Source organism: Bidens hawaiensis, unplaced genomic scaffold, assembly GCF_021521415.1.
Source record: "Bidens hawaiensis isolate Kalapana, Puna unplaced genomic scaffold, B.hawaiensis_p1.1 tig00019793_1, whole genome shotgun sequence".
NCBI classification, from domain to species: Eukaryota; Viridiplantae; Streptophyta; class Magnoliopsida; order Asterales; family Asteraceae; genus Bidens; species Bidens hawaiensis.
The window spans coordinates 273615-290306 of NW_027493003.1; the positions used below are offsets into that span (position 1 = coordinate 273615).

Below are 16692 nucleotides of genomic sequence, written 5' to 3' on the forward strand. Positions count from 1 at the left end.
TTGCTTGAATTGGGATTTATACGACCAAGTGTCTCACCATGGGGTGCACCAGTCTTGTTCGTAAAGAAGAAGGACGGTAGCATGCGTCTATTCATTGACTACCGAGAGTTGAATAAGATTACCATTCGAAATCAGTGTCCTCTGCCTCGTATAGATGACCTCTTCGACCAACTTCAGGGCGCTCAATTCTTCTCAAAAATTGATCTGAGGTCAGGTTATCATCAGCTAAGGATCAAGAACGAGGATGTTCCTAAAACTGCTTTTCGTACTCGCTATGGTCATTATGAGTTTTTGGTTATGCCTTTTGGACTAACCAATGCCCCTACAGTCTTCATGGATTTGATGAACCGAGTATTTCATGGGTTCTTAGATAAATTCGTTATCATTTTCATAGACGATATCCTGGTATATTCTAAAAGCAAGGAAGAACACGAGGAACACCTACATAAAGTGCTTGAGACGTTGCGATAGAAAAATTTGTATGCAAAATTTTCAAAATGCGACTTTTGGCTCAACCAAGTTGCATTCCTTGGTCATATAGTATCGGCAGAAGGAATCAAGATGGACACTGCAAGATTGAGGCAATTACAAATTGTCCTAGACCCACTTCTGCTACAGAAGTTAGAAGTTTCTTAGTCCTAGCTGGCTACTATCGAAGATTTGTGGGAGGATTTTTCGTCATTGCCTCACCACTTACGCAGTTGTTAAGGAAGGGAGTAAATTATTCTTGGAACGAGGAGCGTGAAAAGAGTTTTGAAGAATTGAAGAAACGACTCGTATCTGCTCTGATACTTACTCTTCCTTCTGGATCAGGAGGTTTCCAGATCTATAGTGATGCTTCAAAGAAAGGCCTTGGTTATGTGCTAATGCAACATGGTAAAGTCATTGCTTATGCCTCGCGCCAATTAAAGCCTTATGAAGTTAATTATCCGACGCATGACTTGGAGTTAGCTGTTGTAGTCTTCGCGTTAAAAATTTGTCGTCACTATCTCTACGGCGAGACTTGCGACATATTCACTGACCATAAAAGCCTCAAGTATATATTTACGCAAAAAGAGCTAAATAGGAGGCAAAGAAGGTGGTTAGAACTCTTGAAAGATTATGATGCAAATATTCAGTAGCATCCAGGCAAAGCTAATGTAGTAGCTGACGCGTTGAGTAGAAAGAACTTCGGAACTGTGTCTTGTCTTCAAATTCACCCTCGTATAATCTATGATCTGGATAGGATGGGTATCGGTATTCAGGCTGGTGACTCTGTCGGTTACTTAGCTAGAATGAAAACCTAATCTCACGGATTAAAGAGGCGCGGAGGTATGATGGCGAATTATGGGCAATAGTGCAAAACCTTGAGGTAGGTAAACAGTCAGAATTACAAATGGATGAGCATGGTGTGATTTGGTGTGGCAAAAGATTGTGTGTGCCAGATGACTCCGCTCTCCGAGAGTCGTTACTAGCTGAGGCACATAGCTCACCATTCTCTATTCACCCAAGATCCACAAAGATGTATCGAGACTTACGTCAGAACTTTTGGTGGAGTGGCATGAAGGAAGACGTTGCCAGATACGTAAGTAGATGCCTCACTTGTCAACAAGTAAATATTGACCACCAGCGTTCCAGTGGTTTATTACAGCCGTTGGAAATTCCTGTATGGAAATGGGATGAGATTTCAATGGATTTTGTTACGGGTTTGCCAAAGACCTTTAAGAAATACTAAGAAGGTAATGATGCTCCCACTAGCTTTCTTATACACACAAGCTTCATCACCATTTTTGATGAATCCCGATTTCTTTTCTTCTTCATCAAAACGGTGATTCCAACTTCTAGATGCTTGTTTCAATCCATAGATTGATTTCTTTAACTTGCATACTTTGTTAGGATGTTGTGGATCGACAAAACCTTCGGGTTGAACCATATAGACATCTTCCTCAATATGCCCATTTAGAAAAGCGGTTTTGACATCCATTTTTCATATCTCATAGTCATAATGTGCGGCTATGGCAAACAATATCCTAATAGACTTTAGCATTGCTACGGGAGAAAAAGTTTCATCGTAGTCAACCCCTTGAGTTTGAGTGAAACCTTTTGCTACAAGTCTTGCTTTATAAGTATCCAAGTTTCCATGCATATCGGTTTTCTTCTTAAAAACCCATTTACTTCCAACCGGTTTGGAATTAAGAGGTGGTACAACCAAATCCCATACTTGGTTGTCATGCATGGATTGCATCTCAACGTTCATGGCTTCAAGCCATTTGTCACAATCGGATTGTGACATTGCATCACGGTATGTGGTGGGTTCATCCAAATCTACCACATAGCATCCATCCATGAAAAATCCATATCTTTCGGGTGGATGACTAATTCTACCGGATTTGCGAACGTTTTGTGTGTTTTGATCAACCATTTGATCATTCTCAACAACCTCTTGATGATTGTTAGTATCAACCAAACGTGTATCGGCTTGTGGTTCTCGATCCTCCTCGAGTTCCACCGTTCTACTAGTACCTTCCATAAGGAACTTAGTTTCCAAGAACTCGGCCTTTCGAGCAACGAACACCTTTTGCTCAGTTGGGTTGTAGAAATAATATCCCATAGAATCTTTGGGATATCCTACAAAGATACACTTAGTGGATCGACTTTCAAGTTTGTTTTGGGTGTTGTTCTTGACATAAGCCTCACAACCCCATACCTTTAAATATGATAATGATGGAGCCCTTCCATTCCATATTTCAAAAGGTGTCTTGTCCACTTTCTTGGTTGGGGCCATATTTAGAATACGGGCCGCAGAGAGCAAAGCGAAACCCCAAAATGATAGAGGCAATGTGCTTCTAGCCATCATAGATCGAACCATATCCAATAGAGTTCGATTCCTCCTTTCGGATACACCATTGTGTTGTGGTGTTCCGGGTGGAGTAAGTTGTGAGATGATCCCACAACTCCTAAGATAATCTTGGAAAGCATCACTTAGGTATTCTCCTCCTCTATCCGAACGAAGTAATTTGATGGTTTTATCGAGTTTATTTTGTACTTCATTTTGGAAGATTTTGAACATTTCAAAAGCTTCATCTTTGTGTCTTAACAAGTACACATACCCATAACAACTATAGTCGTCAATAAAGGTAATGAAGTATCTTTCACCATTCCTTGTCATTGCCTTAAAAGGACCACATACATCCGAGTGTATGATACTTAATAAGTCTTTTGCCCCTTCGTTTGTCCCACTAAAGGGGTCCTCGGTCATCTTTCCTAACATACAAGACTCGCATTTATCAAATGAATCACCTTCACTTGATTCCAAAAGACCATTCTTTTGAAGTGTATGTATGCGATCTTTGTTTATATGACCAAGGCGACAATGCCAATGATAAGTTTTACTCAAATCCATTTTGAGTCTTTTGGTGCTTGATTGGTATAACATGTTATCATAAGATGTGTTATTATGAACCAATTCATAAATTCCATTAGATGGCATTGCTTTAAATTAAAATACATCATTCATTAAAACATAAATACAATCATCCATAAACTTAAAATCATAACCATATTGTCTTAACAAGGAAACGAAGATAATATTCCTAGTCAAACTAGGAGCATACAAAATATTATTTAAAATAACTTCCAAACCATTTGGAAGCTTCAAAATGTAGTCCCCTCGGGCTTCGACAACAACCTTTGCTCCGTTGCCCATGAAGACACTAATATCTCCCTTCTTGAATCCTTCATTTCCTTTGAACCCCTGCAACAAATTGCAAATATGAGTTCCACATCCGGTATCCAATACCCATGTGTTAGAGGAAATAATATTAAGATCAACATGAATCATGAAAGTTATACCCGAGGTTTGCCCTCTTAGCTTTCAACTCTTTGAGATAGGTTGGACAATTCCTCATCCAATGCCCTATCTCCCCACATCCTAAACAAGGATCCTCCGCGCAAACCTTTGGCTTCTTTTCCTTCGGTTTGGGTGGTCCCGCTTTCGCCTTTCCCTTGAACTTAACCATGACTTGTCCCTTACCTTTGGCAACCTTTGCCTTAGGTTCCGGGTGATGCCTCTTCCTATTGCCTCCCTCATTGATCGTGAGAACGGGTAAAACCTTTTTACCCGTTCCCGTCTCGGCCGTCATGAGCATTGCATGAAGCCCACCAATGCTCTTGTCCCACCCATTCATGTTATAATTCATAACAAAAGTCTCAAATTTCTTGGTTAGCCCATTTAGGATCAAATCTGTGGCTAACTCGTTTGAGACACGACAATTAAGGCACTCGAGACGATCAATGTGGCTTTTCATCTTAAGCACATAGGAGGAAACAGATTGGGTTTCTTCCATACGACATGCATGAAGCGCTCGAACCGTTTCGAAGCGCTCCACCCTAGCTTGTGTAAGGAACATTTCCTTAAGTTGGGTAATCATGTCATATGCCCCATAAAGTTCAAAATCCTTTTGAATTTCGGGAATCATAGTTCCCAACATGTGGCAAGAAACTTGCACCGAATCCTCATTGTGCTTTACCCAATTGTTATAGTTTTCGGCATCGTCAACACTAGGTTCATCAGGAATAGGTTCATCTATTACGTAGTATTTCTTTTCTTGCTTGAGAACGATTCTCGAGTTACGATACCAATCCATAAAGTTGGTATAGTTTAGACGATCCTTATCGAGAATAGATCTTAGTGATAGGTTATTTACGGGTGGAATAATAACGTTAGGTGGATTGTTGATTACGGCCATCTACAAACATAACAAAGCTCAATTTTAATATTTTCTATATCAATTATTTTAATCTTTAATACCCTTTATGTCTCCAAGACAATTAATGATTAAAATCTAGAACCCAACGTTACATTCAAATAGTATTTAAGTGACCTTTATCCTACTATTTAAATTAACAAGGTAGTCAACGCTTAACGATTGCAACCCTTTGCAACTTCTAGTTTTATGGGATCGGTTAAACATCTTATGTTTAGTTGGAATGTTTAATCCCATCAACACCATTGTACACCATGCTTCGGTGACCCTATTCACATGGTTTCCAATTTAAGTCATCCTACTTATACACACATGTGAGTTTACATATACAAGTGGTTAGGTGACCTTTATCCCACTTATATAGTAAACCCACCTCAAACTCCCAAGTTTCCTCCAACATGGTTAGGTGACCTTTATACCATATCGAGTTCCTAAATGATTCGAGTGTCGTATAAAAGGATGGTGTTAGACTTATTTTATAAAAGGGATTTTCGTTTTCTAAATTCTAGATTGGAAAAAAATTTATGTATCTTTCATTTGCATGCATTCAAATGTATGGTACTTAGTTGAAAACCCATTTACAAAGTTCCTATTAATAAAACCCATTTTATTAAGAAATCAATAGACTTTAATAAAACCAATTTTTATTACCTAACGATTTCTAAGGAACCAATTTTATGCGAGTTGTTGATTTTAAGTAGTTAGCAAACCATATTGCAATAACACAAACAAAAGAAAATCAACCATGCAAGCACAAAACATACAACCACAAGTTCATAGCCATAGCCTCCTAATGTTGACAACAGTTGTTGACCGAAGACAAGTGTGTCAAAAAGGTCTCTCCTAAGGGACCCATAAGAACATGAACTTGTGTCGGTGAACTCCCACTTGATCCCGCATCCAAATGCTCCAAGTGTTCACTCCGTGTTGTGGTCTCCATCTTTTATTTGGGTTTCCTTCCATGCATTTTCTTTTACAAAATATATCCTAATACATTTTTCTAGTAAAAGAAATACATCTAACCTATTTATTATTACAAACCAAATGAATGAATAAATAGATTACATAACCCAAATAATATTACAACCATATCAAATAAATTATCAATCACAACACAATCATACAACCAAACACAAGGCCATGTCTAGGTTATGAACATCTATTACACATCCAAATATGCAATAATCCAAGACCAAAAAATGGTTCCCCTTTCCCTCAAAACTTTCGGCCCAACCTTAACCAAACCGAAAGTTTCGGGTTTTGTCCAAACAAAGTAAACAATCATCCAAATGACCTAGTTTTTCAAGATTACCACATGCATGTAAAGTATAACCTTGAAAAACCATGGGGAAACCAAAACCCCAAAAACTTTCGGCCATATGGTAAACCTACCATAAACCCGAAAATTTTTAGGTCTAATGAAGCATGCATTCGTATAAGCGGCTCTTGATGCCATTGTTGGGTTTTAACAAGATTATCAAAGTGATAAAAACTTACTTTTACCAAAAACGCAGCGGATAAATGTTTTAAATCTTTTTAGTTCATAGTGTATAAAACCAATTTTATACATGCAAAACCCAAACCCAGATCCAAATATGAAATACTATCAAACACATGCATGTCACTATAAGTCCATGCATGTTAAAGACTACCTTTCAAAACCAAGGAAATGTAAAAGGGATGATGAATGGTAGGCTAGAACTTCAAGATAGAAGTTCCTCAAGCTTGTATACCCTTAAAGCCTTCAAGCAAACACCTTGTAGCTAGGATTTGCACTCAAAAATTTTCTTCCTCCCTTGGCTCCTCCTCTTTGCCGAAAATTAGAAAGAAAAGAGAGAGAGTAAAAAACTTTTTTGTTACTTGCAAAAAAATGAGAGTGAAAGAGGAAGTAAGTGTAAACTTTATTTAATTATGTGTACTCTAATTTTATGTTTGGGTTGAAAAAATAAAAGAAAGTATAAATTAGGTAATAAGTAAATATTTTTAAAGTACATCGAATAGATAAATATTTTTTTATCTACATGGTCCAAGTTTTTGTGTGTGTATTGTTTTCTTTTTTTTTTTTTTTTTCTGTAAGATCGGGAGAAATGGGTTAGCTAGCTTTGCTACAATATGGAGGCTGCTCATTGTAATTTATTATTTTTAATAAAATCATTAGACTTACACCCATAAAGTCGACTACAATGCTGAAAGCCGACAAGTCAATAATTTTGAGCCAGCCTCAAACAGCAGTCTTGTCACCGGCCCATTATAAGGGTTTTCCAAACAAGTAATCTCTTATCAGTTCATACAAGATTTCATCTCAATTAATCCTTCAAGCAATGACATCTACTTCAGCTTCATCAGTTCAAAAGAGATTCAAGTACGATGTCTTTTTAAGTTTCCGGGGTGAAGACACCCGTAAGACCTTTGTTGATCATTTCTATCATGCTCTTCAACATAAAGGCATTATAACTTACAAAGATGATGAAAAAATCGAAAAGGATCGGTGAGCAACTCATCAGATCCATTGAAGAGTCAAGATTTTACATAATTGTTTTCTCGAAGAACTATGCATCTTCATCGTGGTGCTTAGAGGAGCTCGTAAAGATGATGGAGCACACTGCTTACCCGGTCTTCTTTGATGTGGAACCCTCCGAAGTCCGCCACGCAGTTGGAGAAGCCATTGCAAAACTTGTTGTAAAGGGAAAGGGGAAGAGGAAGAGGATGTGGATTTGGTAACATCTTTTATCATTGCATTAATATTTGTTCACTGGAAAATGATTTGTGTTTTAAAGTAGAAGTTTCTTGATTTGCTAATGCTAAGAAAGTTTTGCACTTTGGCAAACAGGATAATGGAGATGATGTGGCAAAATGCTCTTAAAGAAGCAGCCGGTCTAGCTGGGTGGGAGTTGAAGAACACCGTTGATGGGTAATTCCGTCATCTCATTTTTTTTGACATATTCTAACTTAAACTTGAACCTAAAACATGAATATATCACTATGCTACTGCTTCGTATATGATTGTACAGGGCAGCAGGGGTGGATACATTACTTTTTATTACGGGGTAAAATATGGGCCTTGTTAAAAGGGGTCGGGTAAAAAATAGGTTGGTTTAAAATAGCAAATTATATAAAACAAGATTAAAATTTCAATATTAACCACAAAAAAGAAAAAATAATGAAAAGATACTTATACTTCTGTAACGATAGTTAATGTATACTAAAATTTTAGTACCTAGGAAATCCCAAGATTGTCAGATTTTGATTTAGCAGCTAATGATTTTATATTACAGATTTGAACTAACTGTTCATGTGAAATTTTTGACTAATCTAATTGAATCTTCTTTAAAACGCAGCCATGAATCAAAATTCATCCAAAATATTGTAAAAGTAATTTCACTAAAGCTACATTCCGTTAGCTTACGCGTTGACCCGAACTTAGTAGGCATGGAGACCCGAGTAAAGAATGTAATTTCGTCCTTAAAAATGGATATTAAAGATGTTCGCGTGATAGGAATCAAGGGAATGGGAGGTGGTGGGAAAACCACTTTGGCAAGAGCTGTTTTTGATGATATATCCGTATCGTTTGATGGTAAAAGCTTTGTTGATAATGTCAGAGAGGTTTCAAAAGGCTCTACAACTGGTCTGGCGAAATTGCAAAAGCAAGTCCTTAAAGATATCCTAAATAATCAAAACATTGATGTCACAAGTATTTATGAAGGGAAATATTTGATGAAAGAGAAGATGTGTGATCAAACGGCTCTTATTGTTCTCGATGATGTGGACGATACAGAGCAACTTGAGGCGTTAGTAGGTGAGCTTAGTTGGTTTAAGAAAGGAAGTAGAATCATCGTCACAACAAGAGATCAACAAGTGCTGGTGGCACAAGGAGTGAACTCTATTCACGATATTAGTTTGTTATCACATGAGGAAGCAATTTGTCTCTTTAGTAGGTACGCATTTAAGAGAGAGATTCCAAATCAACGGATGATGATCTCTCTGAAAAAGTTGTACATTATGCTGCTGGTCTTCCCTTAACAATCAAAGTTTTGGGTTTACATCTTTGTGGTAGAAGTGAGTGTGAATGGGTAGATGCCATTGAAAGAATAAAAATAATGCCATTAGAGAAAACTTTAAGAAGATTGGAACTAAGTTATAATGGTCTAGAGAGTGATCAGAAAGAACTATTTCTAGATGTTGCATGCCTACTAAAAGGTGAAACGAAAGACTACGCAATCAGAGTACTTGAAAGCTGTGGATTTAACGCTCAAATTGGTTTAAGTGTTCTTGAGCAGAAATCTTTGATAAATATTTCTAATGATGGCCGGTTAGGCTTCCATGACCATATAGAAGAAATGGGCAGGAATATTGTTCGACGTTTGCACCTTAATGAGCCTAGAAGGCATAGTCGATTATGGATTAAGGAGGAAATTGAAGATATACTGGTTAATGAATCGGTAAGTTTTAAGTTTATATGCATCGTAGAAACCTAGAACATTTTACTTGTTATGAAAAATTTTCATGTGTTTTTTTTATTTATTTATTTACAGGGCACTAAAGCAACAAGAAGTATAAAACTGATGTTGACGGATGTCGATCCAGGAATTATTATGAAAGGACTTAGAAAGATGAAGGAACTTAAATTTCTTTATGTGGATAACGGATATGGAAAATGGGAAGTTGATGAAGTTAGCCCGTACTTACCGGATGCTTTACGACATCTACGTTGGAATAGATACCCTTTTCACTCTTTACCTAAAACATTTAGAGCAAATAAGCTTGTTAACCTGGAAATGGGTAAGAGCAATATATCTCAGCTTTGAGAAGTGGGAGAAAGAAAGGTAGAATAATGGTTGTTTATTTGTGTTGCATGATGCTTTATTCTTGTGTTTACATTGATATTCATCTTTCTTGTTTCTTCTTATGATAGGTTCTTAATAAGCTTAGATATCTTGATCTCCATATGTCAAAGTTGAAAACCTTTGACCTTGGGATGACCCCACATCTTGAAACATTAGATCTTGGAGAATGTTCTGACTTTGCAGAACTCCACATGCATGTTAAATGTCTAAAGCTCAAATACATCAACCTTAGTGGCTCTAAGGTGAGTAACATTAACCTCGGAATGACTCCACATCTTGAGGAGTTAAATCTTCAAGCATGTAATCACTTAGTAGAAGTCCACATGACTGTTGAATGTCCAAAGCTCAAAGACAACAACCTTAGCCGTTCTAAGGTCAGTAACCTTGACCTCAAGTTGACTCCAAATCTCAATGAGTTAGATCTTAGAGGATGTGCATATCTTCAAGAAATCCGCGCTCCGATGGGATGTTTAAAAAAGCTTGTCAACTTAAACTTAAGTGGTTTCTCGAGGTTTAAGTACGCTTTTGTCGACAAACAGGTTGAATCAGCTGGTCTTATTTCTTTGGCGACATTAAAACTAATAGCAATGTCCACAGATGTATGTCTGTTGCATCCTAATAGTAATTGGCCAAAGTTGAAGTTTGAATGTGAATATGTTGAACATGGATTCTCATGGAGTGGAAATCTTGAAAAGCTTCTTTCTTTTGGTCTATGTGCTTGCACAAACCTTGAGTCTTTTTCGGCAAGCATTTCTGGTCTACATCATTTAAGAGAGTTTACACTTAAAGGAAGTATTCCAGAGGTGCCCAAGGATTTGGGCCGGATACAAAGTCTAGAGAAGCTGTGTTTTTTGTCGATGGAGATTAAGCATCTTCCGGATAGCATCTGTATGTTGCATCATCTTAAATATCTTAAGCTCGAATCTTGTTGGCTTCTCGAGCAATTACCCAATGATTTTGGTAGATTAGAGAGTTTAGAGGAGTTGCACCTAACGGATTGTAGATCCCTACGAGAGATCCCCAACAGTTTATGTGAGATAAAGTGTTTGAAATATTTAGATCTACGCCTTTGTACTCTGGTGGAGAAATTGCCGATGGAGTTTGGGCGTTTAGAATGTTTGGAAGTGTTAGATATAGCAGGTGCAGGCATAAGTTCCTTTCCGCAGAGCATTGATCAATTGGAAGGTCTGGATATTTATGGGTCCATGGGGCAACTTGAGTCGTATGGTTTTACATCCGTGACAGTAATCTTAGGGCGTTTCTACTATGTACGTACACCTGTGAAGAATAAGATAGCCACTTACAACACCAGTATAAGAGATGATTTGGATTCGAAAGGAAGTATTCAAAGCGAAGTCTTTGAATATTTAAGCTTGTGAGTTTTATAATATATAAAATGTAATTATCTTCTGTTATTAATTTTACATTCATTTGAAATTTTTAATTGTTTATTCAACCAAAAATTCTGGACGTTGTGTTCAGCCAAAAATTCAAGTTAAGCCAACTTTGGCTTTGACATTGTGTTCTTCTTAAATAGTTGGGTCTATTTTGGATAAGGTTTTGCCTAATTGGGTTTATCAATGGCCAGTGATATCTAAGAGTTAGATAAGTGGTATGTAAGAGCTAGATAGGTTTTGCTTTGCTAATGGGTGAGGGTTTAAACTTCAAATCCTATTGGAGACAAATAAAAAAAAGCATGGTTCAAAATAGAGGTGTACAAAAAAATCGGTTTGGGACCGGTTTTAGGTAAATCGAACCAAACCGGTTCCCAAACCAACCTAAACCGTCAGTTTCAGCACCTGTTCCCCTTAAGATCTATAAAACCGGTTTTAAAATCGAACCGGTTTGAGGAAAACAGGTTTAAAACCGGCATAAACCGGTTTATAAAACCGAACCGACCGACAGGCCATCCTATCTTGCTTCTAAACCGGTTTAGAAACCGAACTGGTTTAAGTCAAACCGGTTTTGACCAGCCGTTGACCAAACCGGTTCGGTTTGAATTAAAAACCGGTTTTGTACACCTCTAGTTCAAAACCTACCACCCCACCCCGTAAATAGTTATGTTTACTTGTTTTTAGTGTTTGGCTAGGAGTATTGGTTAGCAATATTTTTTGCAACCGGTTGCCTTCTTATGGCTTGGTTTGTAACTTGAGGGGAAAGGATATCATCTCTACTAGTATTACTTTATTATTTTAGTACAAGTGTTTTGGTTTTCTAATATGGATTTCTCAAAGCTTGTTTTGGGTGTCCTTTGGTAGCTTGCTTGGGGGTGTGCTTGTTAAATCGTGCAACATTTTCATTTATAATATTTCGTCATGCAATGCTAATTTACAAAAAACAAAACAAACCTTGTTCAAAACTAGTTTTAGACTTTTAGTCCCCAATTTCAGCTTGGTTCAAAATTGGTCAAAACCAGTTTAAGTTGGAAGTTGGAACCGATTCAGGTTACAGCCAGTTCTAGTTAATATCAAACTTGGTCAAAAAAAAACTATTTTTCCAGGTTACTAGCCATCTTCGGTTCAACTGGATATTTTTGCACCTCTAAACTGAAAACCATTCTAAAGGGGTGTTTGGGATTCCTTATTTTACCTCCTTATAACTTTTCATTAAGTTAATAAGTTACAAAAGTGTAACTTATAGAACTTTTCCTCTCACAATATAAGTAATCCCAAACACCTTATTACTTTTTAAAAAGTTAATAAGTTATAAATTGGTGAAAATAAGCATTCCCAAACACCCCCTAAGCCTATGATTATATCATAAAAAAAACACACACACAAACAAACATAAACCAGTGTTGACGGATACACAAATCGAATTACACAAAGTTACCAATGCCGGAGATGAACACAAGCAAGTAACATTGTAGAGTTGTTGTAGAGAATATTAACAGATATACAACCGGTATTTACCGAAGTTTTGGTACTAATTTCTTGGCAAGTAATAATCACCGAAAAAGTTTTGATACATGGTTCTACCATGTATCACGTGTATCACTTATATGAATTTTCAAGAATAAAATTCGTTACAAAAATGCTCGAAGATGTTGAAGTCAAAAGAAGAAATTAATCAATCGCTAAAGTGTTTGAAGAACAATTAGACATTTTTCAGAACAATGTCTTTTTAAGCTAATTCTGTATCATGCCTCTCTCATAAACCTATTTTTTTTTTCTTTAAAAGCAACCTTCTCTTCTCTTCTCTCAATTTTAGTCGTTCTTTACTAAGAGTTTCTTCAGTAAAGAGTGTTTGGTCAATTTCTTAGTGTTATGAAGGAGATAGAAGATTAGTTCTAAGCTAAGAACATCAAAATCGGCATTGCCAGAGAAGTGAGGAGAGAAACAAAAATTGGGGTTTTTGAAATGTGTGAGTGAGTCAATGAGACAGGTCACAGGATAGATATAGTATTATATTTCGCAAGTGCCACATAGCAAACCCACAAAAACCTACAAACACATATCTATTGGCCATGCTCTCAAGGACGACTTTGAAGGAGGGCAGGGTAGTCGACAGTTCCCAGCCCGATCATCTATGTAGGCTCAAAAAAATAATTATATATATTTTTTGAAAAAAAAATATATGTATTATAATTGTTGAAACCCAATTACTCAATTAATTTATGCACACTTTTATTTTTAAAAAATTATACAACTAAAATCATAACCAAGTATACCCAAATAAAAATCTAGTGTTTAAACCCAATAAAAAAAACTCAGTTACTTAAGGCCCAAAAGTTGTTTTGTCTTTGACTCAAAATTTTTTAACGATTCTCAAATACGACGTTGCAGGCTTAAAAACTTCTACACCCTCAATCTATCTCACCCGCCCTTTACTCACCTCACTTCAAAAGAATACCCAAAATCTAACCACTAAAGATAATCTAAGAGCATTCCCAACATGTCTTCCATATTATCATCAATGAGTTTTCTATATTATATAGAGTAGTTGTAAGTGGTCATGAGTGGAAAAGATAGAGAAACTTTTGTTTAAATAAATTTGGAGAAATACTGTTAACCCTTCACAATTTTTTTAATGTTTTTTAAAAGTTGTGAGTGTAGGAGAAAACAAATATAATGATAAAGTATAAAAAAAATAATATATAATTAAAAAATATAGAGAAAATGTAGTGTTTTTAGTGTAATTATAGAAATAATTATGCCATTAGAAATGCTTTAAGTTAGAGGTGCACACAGAAACCGGTTAACCAGTTCCTAACCGAAAAGCTAACCGGTTACTAACCGGTCGGATCCTAACCGGTTACTAACCGATCCTAACAACCAGTTAGTAACCGGTTTATATTCTTGATTTCAAAACCGGTTATCAATCCTAACCGGTTACTAACCGATCCTAACAACCAGTTAATAGCCGGTTTATATTCTTGATTTCAAAACCGGTTGATAACCGGTTAACCGATTTTTTTTATTGTTTTATTAAAACCGGTTTTTAACCGGTTAACCGATTTTCTTTTTTAATTAATTTTTCAAAACCGGTTAGTACCCGACCCGATTAACCGGTCTAATCGGTTATTCCCGTAAAAAAAAAAAAAAAAAAAAAAAAAAAAACGATTTTCGGTTAACCAGAATGTGCACCTCTACTCTAAGTAAAAGAACCGGCCAAGCTTAAATGGGGTACTCAATCCACCTAAAATTTAACCACTAAAGATGACCTAAGTAATTGGCCATGTCCAAAAGGAGTACTGATTAACTTATTAAGACTTATTTATTCTGGTAATGGAATACATAGCCCATACGCCGCTCGCCCTGCAGCCAATACATAGCCCACACGCCGCTCGCCCTGCAGCCCCATGGATGGGCATGATGTCCCCGCAACCCAAGTAGTGGCCTTGGACAACAAACCAAATATGTTTCGGATCATTTGATTCCGGTCAAGACTTGATGCAGGTCTGTCACTCTCGCGGGCCGGTAAAGTGTGACCATATATATACTCATTCAGTATGATCCAATTAAACGGAAAAAAAAACATAGGTCATACAGAAAAATAACAACCAAAAAAATAATTAAAAATCAGCCGTTAATTAAGTAGAAATCTAACATTACTTGATAGATTTAATACGGTAAACAGAAGAACATGAAAACTACACAGTCCCAATATTCAACCAAGTCGCATGAACAAAACGGAAACAGTTTACGAAATTACATAAAGAAACGGCAATTCAACAAAAAAAACGCATTTCATCACTGTTGAAACCTTGATCCGCATTCAGGTTGCTCAGAAACATCTACAAAAGAAGATACAGATTAAATAAATTAAAACATTTATAAATCACATAACAAAATGAAATTACCTTTTCAAAAATCTGAATCAGAAAAATCATCTTCATCATCAAAATCTTCGATAATGACGTCTTTCCTTGACTTTCGAACCCAATCCCTTGTACAGATTAATGCTTCAATGACAGTAACAGGTAACACACTTCTATACGAATCTAATACTTGTTTTTCTGTATAGAAAGCAGACTCCGTAGCAACGCTTGAAAGCGGAATTGCCAAAAGTTCGAAAACAAAAAATATTAAAAAATTAGTGTCTTATAACTAACTAAAAATAAAATACTTATAATGAAAGTATAATACCTTTTGCCATTTTTGATAAAGTTGGATACTTTGAAGTATTTAGTTTCCACCATTGCAGTATATCAAAGTCCTCTGTATTCTGTATAGTGGCATCTTGAAGGTACTTTTGTAATTCAGTTATATCATCATTTGAATTTGTTGCTTGATACATCAACTCATATTCACTGAACAATAACCCGAAATCACCCGTGACGTCTTTAACCATACTTTCAACAATCTTATCCACGACTTCTTGTTTGGTATTTGGCTCTTTTTTCAAGTTACAAATTGTTGTAAAACCATATTTGATAACCTCAACCTTCATGCATGGATCCAATATAACAGCAAAATACAGCACATATTCTTTTTCTTTCGATCACCCCAATTCTTACCAAACATTTTCGCCATTGTATTCGCCAGAAGCTTAAAGCGTGGGTCGTGCTCACCCTTCAGTTCATGTAAATGAGTATCGATATCCATATCTTCACTGAAAAATTGATTAGCTACCACATACGTCGTACTAGACATTTCCATAGTTTTACCTTTAAAGAATTCTAACAATGACGCCAATTTTCTTGCATAAACCCAATCAGCACGACCCGGAACTTTATTTTCACAAACTCCTTTGAAATCCGGATCTTTAATTTCACATAAATTAAACGCTTCCTCAAATTCGGGCGCCATTTTCAACATATCATATGTAGTGTCCCATCTAAAAGGGAAATCAACAAATACTCTTTTCGGCTCTAACTTTTTCTCAACAACGCAAGATTTGAACCTGTCGGGATAGTATCTGGCATATCTAACTGCACTACGAACACGCTCAATTGAATTATTTAGCGATTTGAATCCCGCTTTCACAACCGAATTTATAGCACTCGTCATACACCTAATATGAAGATATTTACCATTAGATATCAAGTTCGGCAACTTACTCTTCAAATACGAAATTGCATCGTCACTATACGATGCATTATCCATAGTAATCGTCACGACGTTCTCAATTCCCCATTCTTCCAAACATTCAACAATTGTGCTTCCGATATCCTCACCGTCGCCACTAAAAAGAGACCTGAAGTTGATTATTTTATTGTGCAAAGTCCAATCATCGTCAATATACTGCGCGCTTAAACACATGTAATCGACCTCTTCCTCAGAAGTTCATACATTAGTGGTAAGACAAACTCTTTGTTTATTGTTCTTAAACAGCTTTCTTAACTTCATCTTCTTTTTCAAAAAGTAATCACAACAATCCTTTGCTAATGCAGACGGTGAAGGCATGCTAAAATCACGGAATGCAGCTCCCACTAACTCTTTAAATCCCGCGTTTTTAACAAACGAGAAACGAAGCTCGTTGATTATTATCATTTTCACTAAGGCTTTTTTTACTTTTGCTTTATCCGGTTTCAAACTACCATCCCCTGCACCAGTAACAGCTTTCATAAGCTCTTGAAATCCCCCACTTTCAGTAAACGAGAAAGGAAGACCGTCGCATATAATCATTTTCGCTAACGATGTCCTTATAAGTTGAGTAAT

At 36.5% G+C, this 16692-nt stretch overlaps 2 protein-coding genes and 1 pseudogene across 2 annotated transcripts; 2 read left to right on the forward strand and 1 right to left on the reverse strand.

Annotated features, from left to right (window-relative positions):
• The first annotated feature begins 7208 nt into the window (after window positions 1-7208).
• LOC143559233 (disease resistance protein Roq1-like) lies at window positions 7209-8765 on the forward strand. The gene is made up of 3 exons (XM_077047878.1): window positions 7209-7462; window positions 7576-7656; window positions 8084-8765. The coding sequence occupies exons 1-3, from the start codon at window positions 7209-7211 to the stop codon at window positions 8763-8765; spliced, it is 1017 nt and encodes a 338-aa protein (XP_076903993.1).
• Window positions 8111-10837, forward strand: LOC143559229 (TMV resistance protein N-like). The gene is made up of 3 exons (XM_077047876.1): window positions 8111-9184; window positions 9278-9568; window positions 9658-10837. Exons 1-2 carry the CDS (start codon window positions 8843-8845, stop codon window positions 9548-9550), a joined length of 615 nt encoding a protein of 204 aa, XP_076903991.1. The 5' UTR covers window positions 8111-8842; the 3' UTR covers window positions 9551-9568; window positions 9658-10837.
• Window positions 10838-14895: 4058 nt separating this feature from the next.
• The window catches only part of LOC143559234 (zinc finger BED domain-containing protein RICESLEEPER 3-like), a 44370-nt pseudogene continuing 42573 nt past the window's right edge, over window positions 14896-16692 (reverse strand).

Coding starts and splice junctions, on each gene's coding strand:
- LOC143559229 (XM_077047876.1), top strand. CDS start 8,843: ATGCCATTAGAGAAAACTTTAAGAAGATTGGAACTAAGTTATAATGGT. Junction 9,185..9,277: donor ATATACTGGTTAATGAATCG/GTAAGTTTTAAG, acceptor ATTTATTTACAG/GGCACTAAAGCAACAAGAAG.
- LOC143559233 (XM_077047878.1), top strand. CDS start 7,209: ATGATGAAAAAATCGAAAAGGATCGGTGAGCAACTCATCAGATCCATT. Junction 7,463..7,575: donor AGGAAGAGGATGTGGATTTG/GTAACATCTTTT, acceptor TTTGGCAAACAG/GATAATGGAGATGATGTGGC. Junction 7,657..8,083: donor TTGAAGAACACCGTTGATGG/GTAATTCCGTCA, acceptor TTTAAAACGCAG/CCATGAATCAAAATTCATCC.